The sequence below is a fragment of the Giraffa tippelskirchi genome, chromosome 9 (genome assembly GCF_054371585.1).
Source record: "Giraffa tippelskirchi isolate mGirTip1 chromosome 9, T2T-mGirTip1v1.2.pri, whole genome shotgun sequence".
Lineage (NCBI taxonomy): Eukaryota > Metazoa > Chordata > Mammalia > Artiodactyla > Giraffidae > Giraffa > Giraffa tippelskirchi.
Genome location: NC_137283.1, coordinates 16,911,740 through 16,934,533, shown reverse-complemented (window position 1 = coordinate 16,934,533; position 22,794 = coordinate 16,911,740). Strand labels below are relative to the sequence as shown.

Genomic DNA, 22,794 nt, shown 5'->3' with positions numbered 1-22,794 from the left:
TTTCCTTCTCCAGGGGGATCTTTCCAACCCGGGGATCGAACCTATGTCTCCTGCATTCTGCATTGGCAGGTGGATTCTTTACCACTGAGCCACCTGGGAAGCCCCAATAAAAACCATAATCCCAACTAAAACTGCGGTTGATTCATTTCCAAAGAAAAAGAAAGTGGGTTTAGGAATAATAAGCCAAGAATGGATTTCCAACATGTGATTTTTCAGAAACTTAAGGAAAAGAGATCTGTGCTCCTCTCAACAGGAATGGAGGTATGTAGGCAAGAACTTCACCCAGAGAGAGAAAGAAAGGGGCCGAGGAGGAAAAGACCCTTATCTGTTTGAACAAATGACAAAGGACAGGCACCCTGCAGGGATTAGAGGGTTCAAAATTTTAAAAATAAAAGGAAGAAAGGAAAAACACACCATGCTCTGGCTTAGAGAGAAAGTTTCATCAGAAGTCATAGCACGTGGGCCCTGAGGAGTAGGCTTGGGGCACCTGGCTATGGGAGAGCTGCAGGGAACACAGCATCCAGGCATGGAGAGGGAAGCCAGTTTCAGGAGAAGGGGGAGACGAGAAGCTGCTCTTGAGGATCAGCCAGGTCAGGAACCCAAACCCAGGGTGGTGAATGTCAAGAAACAGAAAGTAACTTATGTGAAATCTAGGCACCAGGTGCCCAGAGAATCCAGAAGGGGGTTTTCTAGAAGAGACATCCCGGGGACTTATTCTAGAATAAGCCATGTTTCCAGGTAGGCTCAGGTGGAGCAGAAGTACGAGGCTGGCAAGAGAATGAGATTCATTCTGGAGTGAGGGTGAGAGGGAGAGGAGCCCCACTACACACACGAGGCAAAGAAAAAGCAGAAAAAAGCAGTTTCTGCAGCTGAAGTTTGGGTCAGGTGATCTCTGTGGGCCAAGGCTTGTTAGGACCAGAGAATTCTAACGTGCACATCACCCCTCCAAGGCACCCAAGCAAGTGACAGGAGGTACTGACCTTAGAAATCATGTTCAGGAAGGAAAGAGAGCAGGACTGCTGGGATTGGGCATGGCTGCCTGATACAACAGGGTACTTACTAATAAGACACTGGCAAGTAAGAAAATGCGAGGGGCTTGGGGGCAGTCAGCAGGCTGAGGCACCAGGCAGTGAGTTTACTCATGAGATACAAGGAGTTCTGTATAGTGGGATGCTCCCAGGAACCAGCAAAGGGTCCAGAGGGTCCAGCTCTGCTCACTTACAATGAACACAGGGCAGCAGGGGTGCTAAGGAGTCAAAGCAAATAAAGAAACCAAACCGTGGCTGGGCTGGCCAGTGATGCCGAGAGGAGCTCAGGGAAATGAGGAACTTTCAGTCCTATCTGGGAGGATACCTCTTGCTCTGTGGGCTCTGCACATGCTGTTCCCTTGGTCCGGACTGCCCTTTCCCCACTTCCCCTGACTCTTACTCTTCAAGCCTCAGCTCAGGCATATCATCCTTCAGAAAGCCTTCTGAGGCTTTGCTATTCCTCCCCATTCACCCAAGCTGAGCTCGTGGCTCTCACCCAGCACTTACCCCATCCTTGCACTGATCATGCTGTTTACCTTCCCAGCTAGCAGTGACTTGTTTCTTGTTCCTATTGTATTTCCAGGCCCCAGTTCATCACCGAGTGCAGTGCAGGGCTCAATGGAGGCTTATTGAGTGGATGAATAAATGCTTCAGTAGGAGCGTGGAACAGGGCAGTTCTGGAGCTCTCTGGTGCCCCAGATCCTGGAGTGGAATCTAAAACCTAAGCTTCCTGGGACCCTAGCAGGTCACTGAGAGCCACATCCAGCCCAGCCCTGCTCTCCACAGCCGGTTCCAAGCCAGAGTGCCCAGGGAGGCTAGGCTCTGTGCTGGGGGCAATGGGGTGACGGGCTGGCATTTCCTCCACTCTGGAGCTAGGTCTCAGGATGGAAGCAGGAGGACAGGGTGAGGGCAAATCAGGCCTGGCAACAAGTCAGGAGAATTCTAGGGCTGGAGCCTCGGGGAGAGGCCTGCTCAGAGCACAACCATCAGGGACAAAGTATACACCTTCCAAGGTTATTTGTAGGATTATATGGAAGAATGGGTAAGAAAGTACTTTGTAATTTGGGAAGTGGTGTACTGTGAGGCAATGGGTTTGAGATTGGGGTCCTCAGACCAAACTTGGTATCTAACCACTCAGAGAGAAAGGCAGTAGATCAGAGTTGAGGAGTAAACTATGGAGATGTGATGCTTCCAAATGCTGTGAGACTAGAGCAGAGGTATTGCTCAGGACGCCTCAACCCTGGCTTTTCTCTCCTCCCCAGGATGGACTTTTTTCAATAACCAGGGAACATGATGTTAGAAGCGGCTTCCCAGGTGGCACTAGAGATAAAGTACCCTCCTGCCAATGCAGGAGACATAAGAGAGATGGATTCGATCCCTGTATTGGGAAGATCCCCTGAAGGAGGGCATGGCAACCCACTCCAGTATTCCTGGAGAATCCCATGGACAGAGGAGCCTGGTGGGCTACAGTCGATAGGGTTGCAAAGAGATAGACACCACTGAAGCAACTTAGCATTCATGCATGATGTTCGAAAATATTTCTTTGAACAGAAATGCCCAGACTCTAAGTTTCACTATAGCAGCAAGATATGCACTAGTATCAAAATGGCAGAGCTTTTCCTGACCCTAGTAAGTCCTTACTTTGCACAGACACTGCCATTGACCATCTGTCCCCATCAGGGATCCTGAGGCCAAGGGAGGCTAAACCAAGTAAGCCACATTCTGGTGGACATTTGATTTCTGATAAACTTTTATATCAAAGTGGGAACTAGGTAACCTCCCCAAGGGGAAGGGGGAGTGTATGATCTCTTCCTCCCAATGCATAGCTTTGCCAAAAACACTGCAAAAAGAGTAAGAATTAAGACGTTCTAAGCCACTCCATATTATATATATTCTTCCAACTTTTCTAAAACACAGAATCCTTCACAGATTTGCATAATAATTCCAAAGCCCTCTTTCCCCAGCAATCACTGCAGAGTTCACCAGAGAAAGTCACCCATGTGTGCTGGTAATTGTTCAACAGTGAGGAAAAATAAAAATTAAAAGGTTTTAGTGTTGCCCAATTTCTGTGGTGTAAACTCCCACCTTGGCTGATTTCAAGCTACCAAGGTAAAGTCCCTGAAGGTGAGGCTGGAAAGAGATGTTGATAAAAGCTGCCCCAGCAACATTGGCTCCAATAAATGCATTCATACCCACCCTGGCTTCCTCTGGACACAAGCTGGAGATGATCACTCCGTACTTACCTCTCTCAAAGGAATTTTTGATGTCATTGACTTCAACCTGAGATCCTGGCACTCTGAAGATGCCTTGCTGCTGGAGTCCTAAAAGAAATAAACAAAAAGAAGAGGAAATGCCTTGAGCTCATCAGACCACTGGGGAACATGGATGACTCTCCCCACTGCTTGTCTCTTTCTCCCGTCATCCTTTGTAAGAGTCATTTGCAATGGCCGTCTCCCAACAGAAGCCCAAAAGGAGCCTTTACAATGAACTTCAGCTGGTCCAAATTCTCAGCCACATTCTGCTTTATATGTCTATGGCCTCTTGTTCAGGCTTGAAGGAAACAAGAAATTTATATCAACATTGGACCAGTGAAAAACTTCCACTTTAACTCCCAGGTTAGCTCAATCAAATAACTGAGTAGTGAAACGCTGCCTACCAAGTTCATCAGCTGCACTGTTCCAGGTAGCTTGACCTGAGTTAACAAATGCCACTGGGGTTTAACAGTCACAGAGATTCTGAACAAGAATGATTAATACCACTCCCTCCACCATCCCCTTGCCCATCACAGACTTTGTCTTTCTTCAAGAAAATCTAGAGTCTAGAGTGTATGCTGACTTGGGATCGAGGAGTTTGGGGAAGGTTAACTTATTAAAGAAAGACGATCTCATTTTTCATGTGTTTCTACAAGGCCATAAAGAAGAGCAGACCTTGCTATCTGACACAGCAATAACAACAAAACAGTGACCTACAAGATTGAAGATTAGAGGACCTCACTCATCTGAAAAGGAAATTAAGACTGGGATCCTTTCCCTGAGATTCAGTTTTCTATAGCAAACAACTCTCCACATTATAATTTATGTAAGTATTTACCCTTAAAGGCAAGCTTTAAAGTTTGGTTTCTATATATAGTATTTGTTCAATAAACGTCGTTCATTTCTTTTGTTAACCAATGCTGAATTTCTACCACCTGGGTTTCTTACCCCATCCTCCTGGCTCAGTCCTGTCCAGGCATGCTGGCCTTCCTCCCCGTATTAGGCCTTGACTCTCGCCATTCTCTCCACCTGGACTGCAAAGGTTGGCTTCTACTCAGATACCACCTCCTTGGAGACAGCTCTCCTTACAACCTTAGTCAAGTCAGCCCTGCCCTCCTCTAGCCATTTTCTATCCCCTTAGTTAGTTCCTAGGCATTATCACTAGCTGAAATTAGACTATGTATTTCTCCGCGCATTCATTTCCTTGCCCTTCTAATTGGTCATGTAAGCTACTGAGGGCTGACAGCCTACTTGTCTTGTTCACAGCTGTGCTGCCATTGTCAGAAACAGTGCCTGCTCTGCACTCTGGAAATATATTTTTGGAGGAATGAATAAATAAATAGATGGAGGCACAGATTAAGTGCTGGGAACACCATGTAGCAAATCCCAGACACTCTTATTTCCTTCGTAGAGCTTGCTACAGTCTAGCAGTATTAGCCGATTGAATGGCCAACCTCAGTCAGTGCTCAAAGTGCAGAGCTCTGGGCTTGGATGGGAGTGAGGAAGGAACTAATATTGTTCTCCCACTAACCCTCCCTGCTCCTCAGTGCTCCCAGTTCCCAGGTCTTCTCACCACCACCTTCACTCCCCTCAACACAGAAGGCTCAATAGACAGCAGTCAGAATAGCAGCTGTTCTACGGAGCTTTTTCCCTCTCCTAAGCAGAGAAGGAGCAGGAAATCTACCAAGATGAAAACCTGAATCTCATCTCTTAGGAGAACAGCCTGGCACCTGTTCTTGAAAGAGCTGAAAACACTGCCCTGAGATTAAGCTTACCATATAAATTGATGTATCGGATACAGCTCTCGACGACCAGTGGTATAGCTTGTCCTGAATCCTTAAGAAAAAAAGTCGTGAGTTGTATTGGACTTGTCAACCACGACAGGAGAGAAGACACTGCAAACACAGATTACGAACTCAAGCCAGAATATTAGTACCATCGGATTAGTAAGAAAACAAGCAAGGAACCACTAATTCTAAAGTCTCCACAAACAGTTAAAATAGAAAGGTTTCTGTTATTGCAGAAAAGGCATAGTTATGATAATTTTAAAGAAATGCTCTGTGTCCTTACTCAGCTGGGAAGGAATCAGGGCTAGGGAGGCCTCACGGGCACATGCGGAAGGGGAGGGAGCCCACCACGTGGAGGGAGCTAGAGTCTGCTCTCCAAGACTTCTTTGCCTCCCACTCCCCTCAGTCCCATCTCAACTCCATTCTCCCAGCATTCAGGGAAGGAGCAAGGACTCTGCCTAGGACTGTAGGACCTGCTGTCAGGACCTGCTGCCAGCATGAAGAAGGGCACACTATGGGAGAAGCAAGGCCGGCCCCAGGGGTCCTTCTGAGCTCTGAGAAGGGAAGACCAGCTCTGCTAACGGTGTAACAACCTAAACATCCAGATAGATAACTTGGTTTAACAGTACACATGTTACAAGGAAAACTTCTAGAAAAAATTATTGTCAGCCACTGACCACTGAGTGGCCACCTTAGTCAGAAAGGTTGACTAAGATGCAGCTCTAAACACATGTATCTGGGGTGTCAGTGTCAAGTTCAATGACATTTCCCTAGGCTGGCCCAAGGCCACAGAGAGCTGGGCAAGGGATCATTTTCCTTTGGATTCCATCATTGGTTGACCCTTCTGCTATTTCAGGCAACTTACAGAGCATACAATCTTAAAAATAAATAAATAAATAAAACATGAACATCAACTCTTTTTTAAAATGGGCCAAATTAAATACTAGCCTCCTCAGAAGGTGAGGAAGCAGAAGGTGTATGTACTAGTATGCTTATGTAAAAGGGACAGGGGTAAAAAACATGAAATTGGATGGTTTTGTGGCTCCTCTGCACCCCACCTGGGAATTCTTTCCTTAACTAGAGTCACAGAGAGGATAATAAAGTGGACTCATTGGCAACAGGCAAGGCAGGCCCTGTACTATAAGTAGGGACTAAAGACAGTTTCCATCCAGTTGAATGGGGCTAACGGACCTTTCCAGTAAATACCTGGTTCCTGGTTCGAGCATTTCTTCTTCCTCTGATAACAAAAAATAAACAGGCAGCAGAGCAGGAGAAAAAGAAAAGATTATGCAGGAGTAAGATCAGTTAGAGTAAGCAGATCCTTCAGAGTCCGGGAACGCCGAAATGCAATGGCAGCCAGTGAAGGGCCAGGGAGATGGCAGGCAGCCTACGAGGCTCAGGATCTATGGACCTGCCCTGCCAGCCTTCCAGGGTGGCTGCCTTGGACACCAGAGGGCAAAGAGGCCTCTTTCAGTCCTTGTCAAAGTGCAGGAACAGTGAACACTAAACCCTTTCCTAACCCCAAGTCTACCTTCTCCTCAACATGGGGGCTATTTATTCACCAGCAATGAGAGCCCACCTAAGACCCTTTAAGGTGAGCCCAGTTGCCCACAGAAAGGAGGGACACACACCCTCAGGTGTGTACTGGGACGGTCCCTGCAGTCAGCTCAGAGAACCTCGATCTTAGCTCTTAGTTAACCATGACTGTGTTTTGCAAGGGCCCTCTGGACAGGACCCAAGGGCAAGCTGCCCGGTTCCAATTTCACATGGCGGCCCGTGCCTTCCCACCGAACAGCTGAGGCAGCAGGTCCCAGGTACCCGCTCGACTTTGACCTCCTTCTGCCTGAGGACCCTCACCCTGGCACTGAAAAAACCTCAGGGAACCCAAAACTGACAAAACCTGGAGTGAGGGAGGGCCATACAGTCAGAACACCTTGGTGATCTTGCAGGCAGAACCAGAGCCTTTGCTTCCACTGAAGCCACCCATTTGTAGGGGAGAACTACCTTCTTCTTTCTTCCTGTACAGGCAGCAGGCCAGGCTTTGGGGTGCGTGCTGTGTCTCATTCAGCTCCTGGGGGAGGTCACCTCGACTGAGAATCAGAAGGATGTGAGCCTCCTCCCTGGTGTCACCCATCCAGCCTCTGGTGTCTCAACTGCTAGGATTTTCCTACATTGGCTAAGCCCACCTGAACCTAGGACAGCAGTGACAGATAGTCAGATGGGGACCGTGGGCGCTCTCCGGAAAGCCCAGGCAGCACTCGCAGCTGACACTTCCCTGGTGCTTACTCTGCACCAGGCAGAGCTCTAGAACCTGGCATGAGCTACTTATCTGATCCTCGTCACACACTCTCGTGTGTGCATGCTCAATTGCTTCAGTCATGTTCGACTCTGTGTGACCCTCTATGGACTGTAGCCCACCAGGCTCCTCTGTCCATGGAATTCTCCAGGAAGAATAATTGGAGTGGGCTGCCATTCCCTTCTCCAGGGGATCTTCCCGACCCAGGGATTGAACCCAGGTCTCCTGCATTGCAGGCAGATTCTTTACTGTCTGAGCCACCAGGGAAGTCCCCTTGTCCCTCTAAACCCTCATAATCATGGCATTTCCATGATGTTATTTTACTGACAAGCCTTTCAGAGGTTTGGCATTTCAGAGATGGGGATTCTTAGTTCATGCTGAATCTTCTTTCAGATAGCATGGGAATCATAAGAGGAAATTAAATTCCGTTCACAAAGGTTGAGGGACTGAGTGCATCACACTGCCTTTCCATTTTCTGAGAGTTAACCATCCTTGAGATTGGGGCCCCACTACTGCAGTCTGTCCCCAAACTGAGCTCAGAGAGGGCACACAGAAGAGCTGGTTGAACTGCACTGATAATACGTGGTACAAGCACATGTGACTACAAAGAAATGCAGTCACTTAACAAACAAACTTTGTTTCAGTCAAACTATCCCCTAGGAAGCTGTGCTCTTATTCCAGGGATGTGCCACTGCCCAGCTCTCTAGGGTGCCCCTCCCTGGGGGCTCTTTTCAGAGCCAGTCTCCTGGCGCCCAATGCAGCCTATACCTCTAGCCATTCTGTGGCTCCGGTGGCTGCAAAGCTGGACTCTGAATGACACGTCTCATTCCAAAGACCGTCCATTCAAAGACAAGGTTTTGGCACCGCTGACAAAGACGCTTGTTGCAGGCTTGCGGGAGACTGACCAGGTACAGCAAAACCTATAGATTCAGAAGAAGGACTGATTTCCTCCAAGGGGCAAACACGCCCGTGGATGTTGTGACTGTCAGGGGAATAAAGTCAGATGACTTGATTGTCACACATTTTATGGAGGAGTTCTCCATTCAGAGGCTGTTTCACTAAACAGAACACCTTTGCTTTCAAATGCCATCAGGTGAGAGCGCCTTCCAAGTGTCCTGACCTATCGCCTGTTTCCAAAGCGCTAAGCGTATTCCAAAATATGTCTGTGTCTCTGAGGTTTCACTCATTCTCTTCCTTCTCTCAGCAGCTCCTCCGTCCATCCTCCTCTCTGCCGTGTTCCAACGCTTCCTTCAATGCTGCCCCTGCCCTGGCGCTCACAGCTCTTCCTGGTCTAGAGTGCTCACAGAACTTATTTCTGTACCGATCAGTCACCAAGCACTCATTTTGAATCATCTTCCACATTCTCCTCCATGACACGATAAGGTCCTTGAAGGCAGCGAGTAGCAAATGGGCCTCAGTCTCCCCTAAGCTCTGGAGTGCGATTTTTTGAGAAGGAAGTCTTGGAGGAGCGAGGACGGAGGATGAAGTAAGGGCTCTTGACACAGCCCTCTCCTCCTGTGACCTTCTGGATGGCAAACTGCTCACTCGGGGTCACCTCCAAACAGTGCCCCTTTCCTGCTGCACCCAGCAGCAGCACTCTGCCTTTTGGGGTCCTCCAGGCCTCCCTCCTCTGAGGCATCTGAGAGCAGCCGCTGCTGTCTCCCACCCCTCGGGCACCCCCAACTGGGGCCCTCCTATCCCCCTTTCCCTTTCCCAGAACTCAGTTCACAGGCAGAGACAGTTCTGGGACCCAGGCTGATCCTGCCCACACCTCCTCCCACACCTGAGGCCAACTCTCCCTGCCCAGTAAGTCCTGTGAATGCCCTGTCTGGGGATGGAGGAGAGAGAGCTGGAGCAGAGGCAGCCTCCAACACTCCAAACGTGTCTCAGGCAGGGCCTGGGAGCCTTCAGGGCCTTTTCTCCTGACTGATATGAGTCTTATTTTCTGCAGTGAGTGTCTTTGTTAGATGGCGGCGGGCTTCCAGCAACTGGTAGGGATCTTCCTCCTGCTCCCCTAAGTAACTGTTCAGAGTGTATTTGCCCTTCCCTGAGGATATTTCCCACCTGCTTCCCTTTCCAACTCCATCACCATCTTAACTTGCCTTGAGCTGTTCTATCTGGGATGGCTTGATCCTGCACCCTTTGCAGCCGAGAAGCAAGAACAGAGAAACTCACTGAAATGAAAACCTTCCTTTTCAGTTTAAGGTGTAAAGGGTTAACCTGGAATTCTAAAGGGACTGCTTCATCTCTTTTCCCTTCTCCCAAACTGCCCCACAAGAAGCAAAACAAGGTGGAAGGGTTGTCTCTTACACAAATTGTATGTGTTTCCTTTGTTGATCTATTCTCAACTTAAAAAAAAAAAATTGTATAAAAATACACTGTTATATACAGCAGGGTTTTCCTTTGTGTTGCTTCCAACCAGTCTGCTCCTGGGAGATGTGTGTATATGACGGGAGGTGAGGGGGTTTCTCTAACTGTCCCTCAGCCTGGTCAGGACTACAGTTCCTCAAGCAGGGGAGGGGGCTGACAGCCCTCCCCACCTGCCACTCAGCCAGGGCTGAGAAGCAAGGGGAGGCACTCTTAGAAGCCACTGGTCATAGACAAAAGGGCCTCTGAAGCTACAAGCAGGCCACCAGGAGGACCAGCCAGCTACACGGCCTGGCCAAGGGCCCACGTGGAAAGTTCCGATTGGTCAGATGTCAGTCTGTCAGTAGGTCGGGGCAGGGCTGTTGGACAGGGTAGGAGGTGGAGAAAGGCTGCCATTACATTGGGCACGTTCGCGGATTCCGTGGCTCCCCAGCAAGTACCTTAATGAACGCTTCCATACAGCCGTTAAATAGTTTATGGCTACACACTGAGAGAGGCCTAGGTCTCCTCATTTTCTGTGGTTTAGGGGGAAGACAGGGGGGCCTAGGGGAAAATGGAACAAAAGAAATCAAGAAAGCAACCAAGGTAAACATACAATGGGGGAAGACGCTACTGTAACCCACGACTGAAGGAGAACACAAAATGCAAATGGAAGGCCGGAACCCCCAGTGCACTGGTGCCCAATGCTCCATCTGAAGGCTTCTGGATGTTCAAGGGTGTCTCAACTGATCCACAGTGCCAGGCAGGACCAAGACTCATGTAACACAAATGCATTCTACATTATGGGGGGGTACAGCACATGTCCGGGAAACCACCGAAACTCCAATCAGAGGCTGCCATCCTGCAAAGCTAACCAGATGGAGCGGGAGTCAGGGGTGAGATGTAACCTGTAGCCGAAGAAAGCAAGAGACTTTCAAAGATGATTGGAAGGGTTAATTTTCATTGATTTGGCTTAAACGCATCACCAAGTCTCAGCTCCCAATTTACCGGGGCACTGATCTTCCTAATGCCGCTAAGCGTTTCAAATGCACTCGACTAATCTTTATTCCATTGATCTAAGAGCCAGGCAGTTATTATTCTCATTTTAGAGATGAAGAAACTGATGCCAGGAGGGAGGCTGCAGCTTCTTTGGGGGCCCCTGGGGACCCAGGGTAAGGACTATCTCCTGTCCTTTAGTCAAGTACACTTTCAGTTAGTGTTTTCAAATCCACTGTCACACTTAACATCAGCTTAACCCTGCATGTGTGGCCCCATTTTACAGAGGCCTAAACTGAGCCCTAGAGTGGGGAAGTGGCAGAGCTAGGCCCCAAACTCAGCCTCTTTGGCTCTAAGCCCAAGATTTTTCCCACTCGGTCAGTCATGGAGCCTTAGGGCACTTTCCCATATCCAGCCGAGACTCATCCATTCCATTAACCCTTGGCAGCAGAGGACTGGAGGGTCAGGTTGAAAGTGTCTTGCTTGACTTTAGGATCTCCATTCCCTGTGCTCACTCCATCTTGGCTACAGGGAGGGGCGATCACACCACAGTTCACCAGAAACAGTGAAACAGCCACAAACACTGAACCGGTTTCCAGAGTTGCTCACATGCATATGCCTGTGTTGGCTTATTTGCTCACCTTTCACCACCCAAGGTGGCCTGACTCAATGCTGACAGCCTTCTAGGTCAAAGGACTTTCAAAGGTTAGGAGGAAGACCCCTAACCAAGAGACACAGTTCACTTTCAACTGGCTTAGCTCACAATTTGGGAGGCACCAAGGGGGGACCCAGCCTGACACAGACAATGTCCATGTGTGACAAACAGAGACCTGGGCCCCCCATGTCTTGATTTATTTCTGTGAATGTATATCATACGTGCTGTGGAGCCCATCAAGGAGACGAGACTCACGCTGCCTTGCTCCCTGGCCTTGTTCGCCTGTCTGCTTCAGCAGCCCCACCATCAAGGGAACTCAGATCAGCTTCCTCTTGGTGCCTGAATATTGAGCAAATACTGCTAGCTCCAGGACATGCATGGGCAAAGACACAGTGGAATCCAAATCTCATGCCACCCAAACACTGGAACCAAAAATAACAGCACAGACCAAAACTTTGAAAAGAAACAACAGGCAAGGTTATTTTGAGCCCATCTTGGATCTATGTCAATTTGGTTAGCTAAGTCCATGTCATTTCTTTTTCACAAGTTACTTATTTTTTTGAGGATAAGGGCATATGAGAGTGAGTATTTTTTATGATAGATCTGCTTTTGAATTTACATATGCCAAAGAGAGTGCCAAAATGTGACAGGGGGCCACAGGTTTTATGTTTAATAACTGGAGGGTAGCAGCTGAGCCACCTTGTTTCCATGGTGATTTGGATTTCTGTTTTTGAACGTTGTCCGATCATTTCATTATCTCACACAGCATGATATCCTCACAACAACCCTGAGAAGCAGGCAAGAACTATCAAACCTACTTTAAACATAAGGCAAATGAGCCACTGAGAGATTAAGAAACTTGCCCAAGGTCACAGGAATAGAATTCAGCTCTTCCTATTTCAGGTTCTGGAGTGAGTATGGACATGGGGAAATGAGTTTTATCACAGAACACCCAGCAATAGCATTAAATGATCTATTAAACTCTCATCGTCAACAAGAGTAGAGTTTCAAGGCAGGTGTTGGACACCAATACTAAAAAAAAAGTCTAGGGTGCCTTTAAAATTTATTTCATAAAGTTAAGTCCTAAGGATTTTTTTTTTCCTGTGAGTTATAAAATTTCTCCTGCCCAATCCAGAAAGCAAAGGATTGTTAGAATCACATCAGGATTTCTTCCTTTAGTGTGGTGCTCTGTGCACGGAGCAGAATCTCTGACAAGGAAACGTAGCTATCCCAACTTCGCATGACATCAAATTGATACCGACTTACTGAAATGCTGGGTGGGGCACAAAGTGGGAAGCAGAGGGGCAGCTCAGCCAAGGAAAGTGGGGCAGCCTAAGCCTTCCATCTCTTCTGCTGCTCAGATGCAGAGCAAAAAGGAAAGAGAGAGAGAGAGGCAGGGAAGACAGGAACAGAGAAAGCCACGGAGAGGAAGAAAGAGAAACCAGAGACCAATGTCCCCTTTCTGCCTTTCAACCACGATGAAAATTAACACACATTAGCAACACAGAACTTGGCCTCAGGATTATTCTGTGACCAAAAGGATGGTGATTTTCCTAGACAACCTCACAGACGTGGGAGTCAAAATTCAAAATGGCGGCAATATTATAGCTGAATGGTGGTCAGGCTCTTGGAGGCTGCGCATGGGTGTGCATGGGGTTGCGTTTGTGTGGACAAGAAATCTCAAGCAATTCCACCACTAATTCAGACTTGGAGCAAGTTGTAGGTTAGGGAAGCCAGTCAATGGTTTGAAAACCATAATCAAACCTTACGTTTGCATTTGGCTTTGCCACTTACCATACATCTTTCAAGTCAGCCTAATTTTTTGTTATTGTTTAGTCACTAAATAGTATCTGAGTCTTTGAGACCCCATGGACTACAGTGCACCAGGCTTCCTTGTCCTTCACTGTCTCCTGGAGTTTGCTCAAATTCATGTTCATTAAGGCGGTGATGCTAACTCCAGGGTTATTATGAATTGGGGCTATTCTAAGATAACATTGTAAAGTGTGAGAAAAAAATACAACGTGTTGCAGCCCATGTGCAAAACTGGTCTATCTCTACAAGGCCAGCAGCAGCTTGTTGAGAGGATCTGCTCAAACAATCATCCAAAATGACACTGACCTTTGATAGGAAACTATGGGAGATAAAGAGGGCCACAGTATAGAAATAGCTCACCAAAGGCATTTAAGATTAATTTTAAAAATACTTCCAAGTTAGCAATGCACTCTACAATCAGTTAAAAATGATTTTTAGAAGTAAGAGGAAGCTTTTAGTTTACTAAGAGAGTTGCCTTTGACCTTGGCCAAAGGCCAAAGTGCAGATGGCTGGATTTACAGCTTAGTACAGTGCAGTGCAGTGTGTCTAAGTGGGAGGTCTGTAATCCTAGCTTGGATTTCCCAGGCTCTAGGTCCATGAGAGTGTGGAAGACAACATCTCAAGGGACTTTATCTTTTAAAAAAGCAAAACCCCTCAACTTTTCTCTAAGGAACACCCTGGGACCTCACCAAGGGTTTGATGACAGATCTCTCCTACAATTTGCTGGAACCACTATTCCCGCATGAGTTCTAGGAATTAAGAAGAAGTGAGGGATGGTTCAATTTATCCCCCATCTGTTGCACTATTTGCAGACTTTGTGTAAAATGTAGCTTCTGTTGTTTGGGGACTATGACAACACTCTCTTGCCACAAATAAATTTAAAAAAAAATTTTTTTAAAGGAAAACACTCTCCTGCCATAAATAATTTTTTTAAAAAAGGCAACACTTGGCATAAATAAACTTAATTAATTCATTTTTTAAAAAGGAATTTGTTTCTGAAAGATTCTTAGAAAGTAAGCCTGCACATCTGCTAGCCCACATGCTGGGAGGGCCTCCCCTGGCATCACGAATCATCCCAGGGTTCCCAGACTGCCAGGTCCTAGAGGAACAGCTGCACAGACTAAGCTTCTGGAGAGTCCCTGGTCTCCTTGACCCTGGGCTCAGTAAACTGAAAACCCCAGAGCTTTCCAAGCCTCTTCCCAGGCAACTCCCTTCCAGATGAGGAGGGAGTTGAGGGTTCATCCTTCTTGTTGCCAAACAGGACAGCTTTCCAGGATTCTGAGCCACTGGGAAGAACTTGTGGGGAAAGGATGTCACTGGGTCACTGGCTCCAGAATGAGGCAAAAACTAGACCTCAGTGGTCACATGATGGAAAAGTGCAGGCCTTGAGGCCACCGGCTAAATTCATGTTGGGCAGTGGGACAGGCATTGCTGGGGACTGGGAAATGGATGGGCAGCGATGGGGCTGCTTAGGGACCTAAATTCTCTGCAGGTAAAGGAAAGGTCTGGTCCTGAAGTCAGATCCTCAGCTATCCGCTGCTGAGTGAAAGTGTTCACTGGCTCTGGTCTGCTCAGGGGAAAGCGCAGAGGGTAATGGTGAGCGAGCTGGAGAGAAAGCGAAGCTGTCCACTGTTACTTCCCGAGCAAGGGGCTCTGCCACCAGTCCATCCCAGTGCGGTGAAGTCGGAAGCCAGTGCGGGCAGCAGCGGTGGCTGTGCGCGATAGTGTGAATATGCGCATGCGTATGCCCGGTGGTGCTGGTGCGGGATTCCAGCCAAACCCAGAGCCTTGGCAAACCCGGACCCAGGCCTACTCTGTCCTGCCCCGCACCTCCCCCCTCACCCACCCTCCTCGGCAGTTTGCTCGGCAGCCATAGAACGGACGGGGAGACAGGTGGACAGCAACCTGATAGCCTCCGGCTTCTGGCTGCCCTCAACCACTCTGCAATATATATTACGGTCCCTTCCTCCCACCTGATGGATAGCGCCACGGAGGGATGACACGCACCCCCCAGAGCAGCTCTGAAAGGCTCCCTCCCTGTCACAGTCTAAAGCTGGAATGAGCAGAGCAGCCAAAGGCCTTTGCCTCCCCTCTCGGCACAGTCACACCCCCGTGGGGACACTGGTGAGGCGCTGTTCCCTAAGACTGTGCTGCTCCAAGCTCCAGCACCATGTCCCACCCTCCCCACCCTTCCTGCGCCTCCCACCTCCTCCCACGCCCCACCTCAGACTGCAGGTGCAGGAAACAGGATCCCCTGCTCTTACCTGGTTGTACCACATTCCGCTCTCTCGCCTGGAAAGAAAAAATGTACATTAATGTTTAATTGTTGGTTTTGTTTTCATTTTTGCTTGTTTATTTTACTTTTGACCGGTCCACATTCATCTTTTCCTAAAAACATGAAACAACTCACACTTGAACTTAATTATTTATGAAATGGGAAATCTAATTATGCTAAGGTATGGTCTGCTGGGAAGAACCGAGTCTTATTAAATCCTCCGTGCCTCCTATTTGTAGGGCCATGTTCACATATATTTTATTTCTTATTGTTCACAGAACTAGGCTTTTGAGGTTCATCCATAGCATGACTGAGTAATTCATTCTTTTTTGTGGTGCAAACCTCTAAGTCAGCGCTGTCCCATGGAAATAAAATGCAAGCCACAAATTTCTAGTAGCCACGTTTACAAAACTGAAAGAGAAATAGGTGAGATTAATTTGAATGATATATTTTATTTAACTTATGTCAAAATGTTATTTCAATATGTGTCAATATAAAAAATTAATAAGATGTTATAGGTATACGCAGGCGTGTATGCTAAGTCGCTTCAGTTGCGTCCGACTCTGTGCTATCCTATGGACTGTAGCCCACCATACTCCTCTGTCCATAGGGATTCTCCAGGCAAGAATACTGGAGTGTGTTGCCATGCCCTTCTCCAGGGGATCGTCCCAACCCAGGGATTGAACCTGAGTCTCTTATGTCTCCTTCATTGGCAGGTGGGTTACCACTAGCAGCACCTGCGAAGCCCATTACAGTTATAAACATATACATATACTATATGTATATACTATACATGTATGTATGTATATATGCATACATATATGTATATACATATGTATATGTGTATGTATATTGTATATGTATGCATATATACATGTATATATGTATATGCATATACTATACACATATAAACATATGTGTATAGTACTAACTCTTTGAAATCTGATGCTCATTTTACACATTTCAATTCAGGCTAGCCACGATTTAAGTGTTCAATAGTCACTTATGACTCGCGGCCACCATATTGGACCGCATTGCTCTAGATTCTAGAATCGCATTCAGTATTCACATGAAGAGACTTTAGAGAAGAAAGAACTGAGTATTTATGCTTCTCTATGGAGAACAGTGCTGAATGGAGCTGGGGAGGAAAATGAGGGGAGGAAGACAGTGAGAGAAGTCTGAAAATAAAACTTGGAGCAAATCAGCACACAATTCCTGACCAAAGCCACAAGCAGTTACAAGAGTTACTGCAGCTGGTTGAACTGAAGCCAAAGCAGGAAAAGAGAAAAGTGAGGTAAAACAAGAAAATTTGCTCTACTTAATTTGAGTGTGTGTCTGGGGTCTGAGATAAATTCTTGCCAGACACCAATTTGAGTTACATTTTCACGTAGGCCTAAGACCCCCAGTGAGAGCTGATGGCAACCCACCTAGAAAAGGGTCAGCCAGTGGCCTGGGTTGACTATAAAACGTACCATTTCCCTTAGGGATGTAGTTAACTGTGCAACTCTGACTGACAGAGGGGGCCTAGGAAGAGGCTCCTGCTCCATCCCTTCTTGGACTGGCCCACTCCTCTATGTGCTCACTGTGCTGCAGGCACAGTGCTCTTCTCTTCGTTCTACCTCACCTCACCCCTTCCTGCCTCCCCATAGGCTGTTCCCTCTGCCCCGTCACTCTTTCCCCAGCTTTTCATGTGGCAGACACATTCCCACCCTTCAGAAGTCTCAGCTTAAACGTCCCCTCCCCTCGGAGACCTCTCTGATCACCCACATTAAAGCAGGTGCTCCAAGCTCCTCAACCCCATACACAACTATTCTCTATCTCAGCCCAAATTTTCTACTCAAGGACACTTACCACAGTTTTAATTCTTTACTTAATGGTTTGTTTCCTGTTTGAGGTCTCTCTTTCCCAGGAGGGCAGGAACCTTGTCTGTCTTATATACACCGTACCCCCAGTCCTAGCCAAGCACAGAGTCTGTGCTTTTGATGGATGGATGGACAGATGAATGGACAAATAGGGGCCAGGAGGGAAGAAAGGGATAGGTAGGAATCAAAGGGTCTGGGTCCTGGAAGTGGAATGTCAGACAGACTTTGCTCTGGCAACAAATGGAATCGATTCTCCTTCAGCTTTGACTCACATTCCAGCTCTCAAGAGCCCCTTTACTAACATCTTTTGAAATATAGTGTTTCAACTTCTAACAGAAATCAAAAATGCTCTGCCCTTTACCATCTGAGACCTCTTGGGATTGTGAAAATATTCGTTATTGTTGGTGGCCCAGTCATTTTCGAGAAGGTCAGACTGTCTGGTCCTGGTGGACATTTTGCTCTGTAATGGACATTAAATCTTGGCCTGAAAAGGTTATGTCTCACTCTTTTTTATAGACAACACACCATCTTCCCTTGAACGGCTAGAGTAAATTGAAAAACCACTGTATCTTAGGTGTAAACCCTGGAGCTTACTGATTAGCCAGAGCAATATAAAAGGTCAGAAATCTAAGGCTCAGAGATGATAAACTAAGAATTCTCTGGCCAATAAAATGACGCACCAACAGCCAAAGGCACAAAAGGGTGTGTGCTCTTATTTCCAAGATGTGGCAGAGACATTTGTAACAAGGAATGCCAATTTGCAGGGCACCTAGAAGCACTGGCCCCAGGCATTGTATGCCTGGGGCCAATTATGTTCAAAAATTTGCCTCTAAGTGAGGTGACCCAAAAGACCTAGGGTTTTCTCCAGCTTGTGGTTTCTCTGAGGCATGCTGTCAAAAGAGTACTTGAGAGAAACTGAGGCACTAGACATGATATTTCATTTCGTTTTTTAAAAAACCTTGTATCTCTTTTAGCCAAAATATTTCATTTGGTCTCATATTTCTCACCTGTTTTCAAACAACCAGATTATTCCTCCCAATACAAGACAGCTCTCAGATGATATAAAAAGGTCACTGATGCAGGTGTCACTCTATCCTAGCCCCACTCTCACAAGAACTTTCTACTGAATGGAAGAGTTAACACGTCCAGGTAGAGAGGACTCATCTGACCATTCTCAGATGAGCAAATGAGAAGGTTCTGAGCTTTATCAAAATAAGTCAGTGCAAATCCTTCCCTGTCCCACAATGTCCTAAGAATCCACATGTACCTTTATCTTGCAGGGGAGATACAAAAAAGATTGAAGATTTGGTCTCAGCTTCCGTTTTTTCAGTAATTTATTAACTTTAGTTAATAATAATGTATCAGTATATATTAATTGTGACAAATATACCATACTCATGTTAAATGAAGATGTTAATAATAGGGGAAGTTGGATGTAGAATATATGGAAACTACTGTCTTTGCAACTTTACTATACATATAAAACTACTCTAAAACAAAAAGTTTATTAAAATAAGAAAAAACTTCCCCAGAACTGACCAGTCTAACAAGACCTGTCCCACATATCAAAAGCAGCACAGTGGACTTCACTCCCTGTTGGCTTACGAGAAAACAGGACTATGGAAATTATTCTAGATGGCTCTTTCTTAGCTGCCATTGTACTTCTGAAGTCGCATTTACTGTTTTTTGTTGTTCTTCAGCTCAAAACTCAGGAGAAGGACTCATAAATCATATCTCAGAGCAAGATGCAGCTGAAGGCTAAACACACTTGGAAGACCAAACAGATCAGGAGTCATACCAACCAAAACTAATTATTATTATTATTTCATTAAGGCCATTCAGGCAGGGGCAGGAATAAAAGCTTGCATCTGATAGCACTCACGGGGAAGCTCGAGAGAAGTACTTTCTCATCTGGGATCGTACTTTTTAAAGGAACATCTTGTTTTCTAAATCCAGGGTATCTGACTTTGAAAACACAAGCAGTCAGCAACTCACGTGGACCCGCCTTCTGTTAAATGGCTCATGAGAAACACCCCTCAGCGCCCAGTCCCATGACCAGAAAAACCAATCCTGCAAGCTGGGAAAGCTGCTCTCTAGGACTTTCTGTCTCTTCCCTTTCCCTCCATTCTCACTGTTTTGGTTCCCTCTGTGTTATCCACAGTCCCCCATGGCCCCCTTCTCCTGGTCCAATACTGAAATGTCAGGATGGGCAGAATATAAGGGTTGCCGGGGGGCAGGGGGCAGGGAATGAAGAAAAAGCTCATTGCAACTCACTCTTTCCCCCTCTTCCCCTCAATCAATGAGTTCTCTCAAATATAAACACCCATGTCTAACCTCCACCCAAATCAAGAAACAGAAGGTTTCTATCATCCCCCAAATATTCCCAGCTGTCACCAGCTATAGCACACAAATCTAGTCTATGGCGACAGAAATCAGACCAGTGGTGGCTTCACGTGGAGGATGGAGGGGGGGCGGAGGTGAGGGTGAACTGCAAAGAGGCACAAGAGAACTTTTGGGTTGTTTCTTTGGGGCTGAGCTTTTCAGTGCTGGTTATACCTGGGTGTATGTGTTTGTCAAACTGATGTCTACACATAAAATGGGTGCATCTTATGGTATTTCCATTATATGTCAATAAAGTTGATTGAAAAAAATTCCACTGGTATTAGTTTCAAAGTCCTGGGTATTCCTTCAAGCCCTAGTTACTCATCTTCCTAGAAGCCTTTCCTGCTCTCCTGGGCCCACGGTGAAACCTCCCTCCCGGGACTCACAGTCCTCAGAGCCTGCATTGTTCACCTGGCAATTTATTCAGTATTTCTGTGTGATAATGTTATCACTATTTAATTTTTTAATGAATTCATGAGTTGTCTCCCAGCTAAATGCCATGGGGCTAGAAATGGTTTCATTTCTCACCGGTTCCTCTAAAGCATGGGGCTCACAAATGCCAAGCACCTGCAGAGCCTGGCAGCCCCCTGGATAGCTGCTGAGTGAACAGGACTTGTGTAGCTCGGGCACAGCTACTAGAATGTGCACCCACAAGGAGAAGAGAGCAAGCCAGTGATGGGCGAGGATGTACTGCAGATGGCAGACACCCACCAGCAGTGACCACCAGCCCCACAGCCAAGCACAGCTCTTGTCCTGTCACACTCATTCCCCAGAAGATTCCTGGGACATCTCTAAACTGCTTCAAGCTGACATCTCAGGATGGCATTGACACCTTGGGAAGTCCCTTCACCTCTCTGATATTGGTCCCATATTTCCCAGACCCCATGTTTTCTTTCCTGTCAGTCGAGCATATACTTCAGCCAACAGCTCTCTCTGAACAGAACACAAGGCTATTCTGAATGTGGCCTAACAGCTTCAGAAGCCCCAGGTCAGCTCCTTTGCTCAAAGTTAAGCCTCATACCAAGCTCCAGGGCCACCAGGACTTGCTCTAAACCACCTGTGCACTAAAAATGCCACCTATCATATCAGTGAGGATGTTGCACCCATCAACCACTACAGCCAACCATGACGGACAGCCCCAAGGGAACTCAGGATGGAAACACTATGTCCACCACTGAATCATCAGACACTGCAGCCACCAGCCCTGGCTCCCTGCAATGGTGCACCCTGAGGAAACCAGGATGAGAAAACAAAGGATGCTGGCCCCAGAGAGCTGAGCTACATATCAAAGGAATGATTTCAGTGAGCCCAGACTCTTGCACCTTCCCATACATAGAAGAGCCCAAATTCCTTAACTTGAGATGTCAGGTTTTCTTTGATCAACAGCAATCCTTTAGTGTTCTGACTATCTCGCCTTTGCTGCAAAAACTTCTAAATGTCCTGGTTCCTCACTTTGCCTCTACGGAACAGTTTCTCAGAGTTATCTAAGATACTGCATCCTGGGCTTAAGGCCTCAGTTTTTCCCACCAAATAAAATATAATTTTCAATTCTTAGGCCGTGCCTTTTTTTGTCAGTTGAAACATCCTTGATCTTGGATGGTTTCTAGTTCATGTTCTGGTGATCTTTCCATTCAACACTCATTCAGTGACTATTAATTGAGTGCCTACTATGAGCCAGGCACTACAGATAAAGCAGTGGACAAAACAAGCAAGGAAGTTTCTACTCTGGTTGAAGGTATAATGCTATTGGGTGTGGAGGTGTGACCAATGACAATAAGCAGGTGAACAGATGATAAAGAGGTTGAATTCACATGATGACCACTGAGATGAAGAAAATCAAACAGAGAGAGTGTTGGGACAGAGGTGGTGATTCCCTGAGGCTGGGACAGCAGAGTCTCACTGAGGACGTGTATCTGTGCTGACAGCTGAAGGATAAGGAGACATCCACACAAAGATATGGGGTAGGGGGCATTTCAGGCAGCAAGAACAGCAGGTGCAAAGGCCCTGAGGCAGGAACAAGTTGGATGAGCTCTGAAATGCCGGAGGGGGCTCAGTGCAGCTGGAGTACAGTAGGAGAGTGGAGGAGAAGTAGATGAGGTTAGGGTAGCATATGGAGCATGGAGGTCAAATGATTTCAGGTCTCCTGTGCCACGGAAGAAGATGGGATTTTATTCCAGCCATCATTGGAAGCTTTTCGGGAGTTTTAAGTCTAGTCCCCAGGTCCCTCAAGGACCAAATTCTGCCTTACGTATGTGAATTCTTCTTGGACTTAGAATCCTGGCCAGGCATTCCAATAGGATTTCTAGCAAAAAGAATCTGCTAAAAAAGCATCAGTGCAGAGCCCTGTGCCCTGGATCCTACCCTTTACCTATTGGGGACCCATTATCACTTTTTCTGGGACCTTTCCCCACAACTTAAACTCAGACTTGTGTTTGCCCCCCAGTTTTGGCAGCCAAACTACACCCGTCCTCAGCATCTGTACCAGGCTGTTTCCCCAGCCAGCTTGTTCCAGTAGGTGGCCCCAGTCCCAGGCCTCATTCTACCAAGTGCCTGGGATCTCCATCTGTAACAGCTCAAGGGGCCACAACGAGACCCAGTGGGGAAGACCCTCCACTGCTGGCCTCCGCCGCTCAACTCACCTTCGCCCAAAGTCTGCTTGAGTAAGTCGTGCTTGGCTTGCAGCTTAGTGATGAGGTTACTGCCGTTCACATACTCTTTAAATTTCTGTAAGACACAGGCACAAAGACATTACAAATTGCAGGGCCAATTTCTGCCATCTCTGCCTCTGTAACAGACCTCGGGGTGGGAAGCCATCCTCAAGGCCCCAGGCATGGGTGAAGTGAGGAGGGGTCTCTGCATCAGTTCCACCAGGTCCCCACCTTTGCCGAGCTTGGCTGTCCAGTCCTATGAAATATTTCAGGTCAGTTTCGGAACACAAAGAAAGCTGGCAGAGGTGGGGGATGAGCAAAGTAAAAGGGGCTTTTGTCACGTGAGGATGGCAGGAACTGGGGCAGAGGGCTTTTTTAGTGATCAAAGTTCGTCTGTTCTTCTGGGCCAAGGGAATGCAGCAGAGGCAAGAGCATGTTATCGGATCTGTCAGAGA

At 47.0% G+C, this 22,794-nt stretch overlaps 1 protein-coding gene across 50 annotated transcripts in view; it reads right to left on the bottom strand.

Moving 5' to 3' along the window:
• Positions 1 to 22,794, bottom strand: part of SRGAP3 (SLIT-ROBO Rho GTPase activating protein 3) — a 324,141-nt gene that overhangs the window by 32,589 nt on the left and 268,758 nt on the right. For 13 of the 50 annotated variants that reach the window (XM_081528015.1, XM_081528020.1, XM_081528024.1 and 10 more), the window contains 5 exons: positions 22,331 to 22,415; positions 15,437 to 15,464; positions 6,274 to 6,304; positions 5,056 to 5,116; positions 3,272 to 3,349 (listed from right to left, as the gene is read on the bottom strand). In XM_081528015.1, coding sequence (XP_081384141.1) covers positions 3,272 to 3,349; positions 5,056 to 5,116; positions 6,274 to 6,304; positions 15,437 to 15,464; positions 22,331 to 22,415 — 283 coding nt within the window. Of the gene's footprint in view, positions 1 to 3,271; positions 3,350 to 5,055; positions 5,117 to 6,258; positions 6,305 to 10,170; positions 10,274 to 14,567; positions 14,571 to 15,436; positions 15,465 to 22,305; positions 22,416 to 22,794 lie in introns of all 50 variants that reach the window. The other 37 variants (XM_081528006.1, XM_081528008.1, XM_081528032.1 and 34 more) reach the window with 7 other exon arrangements.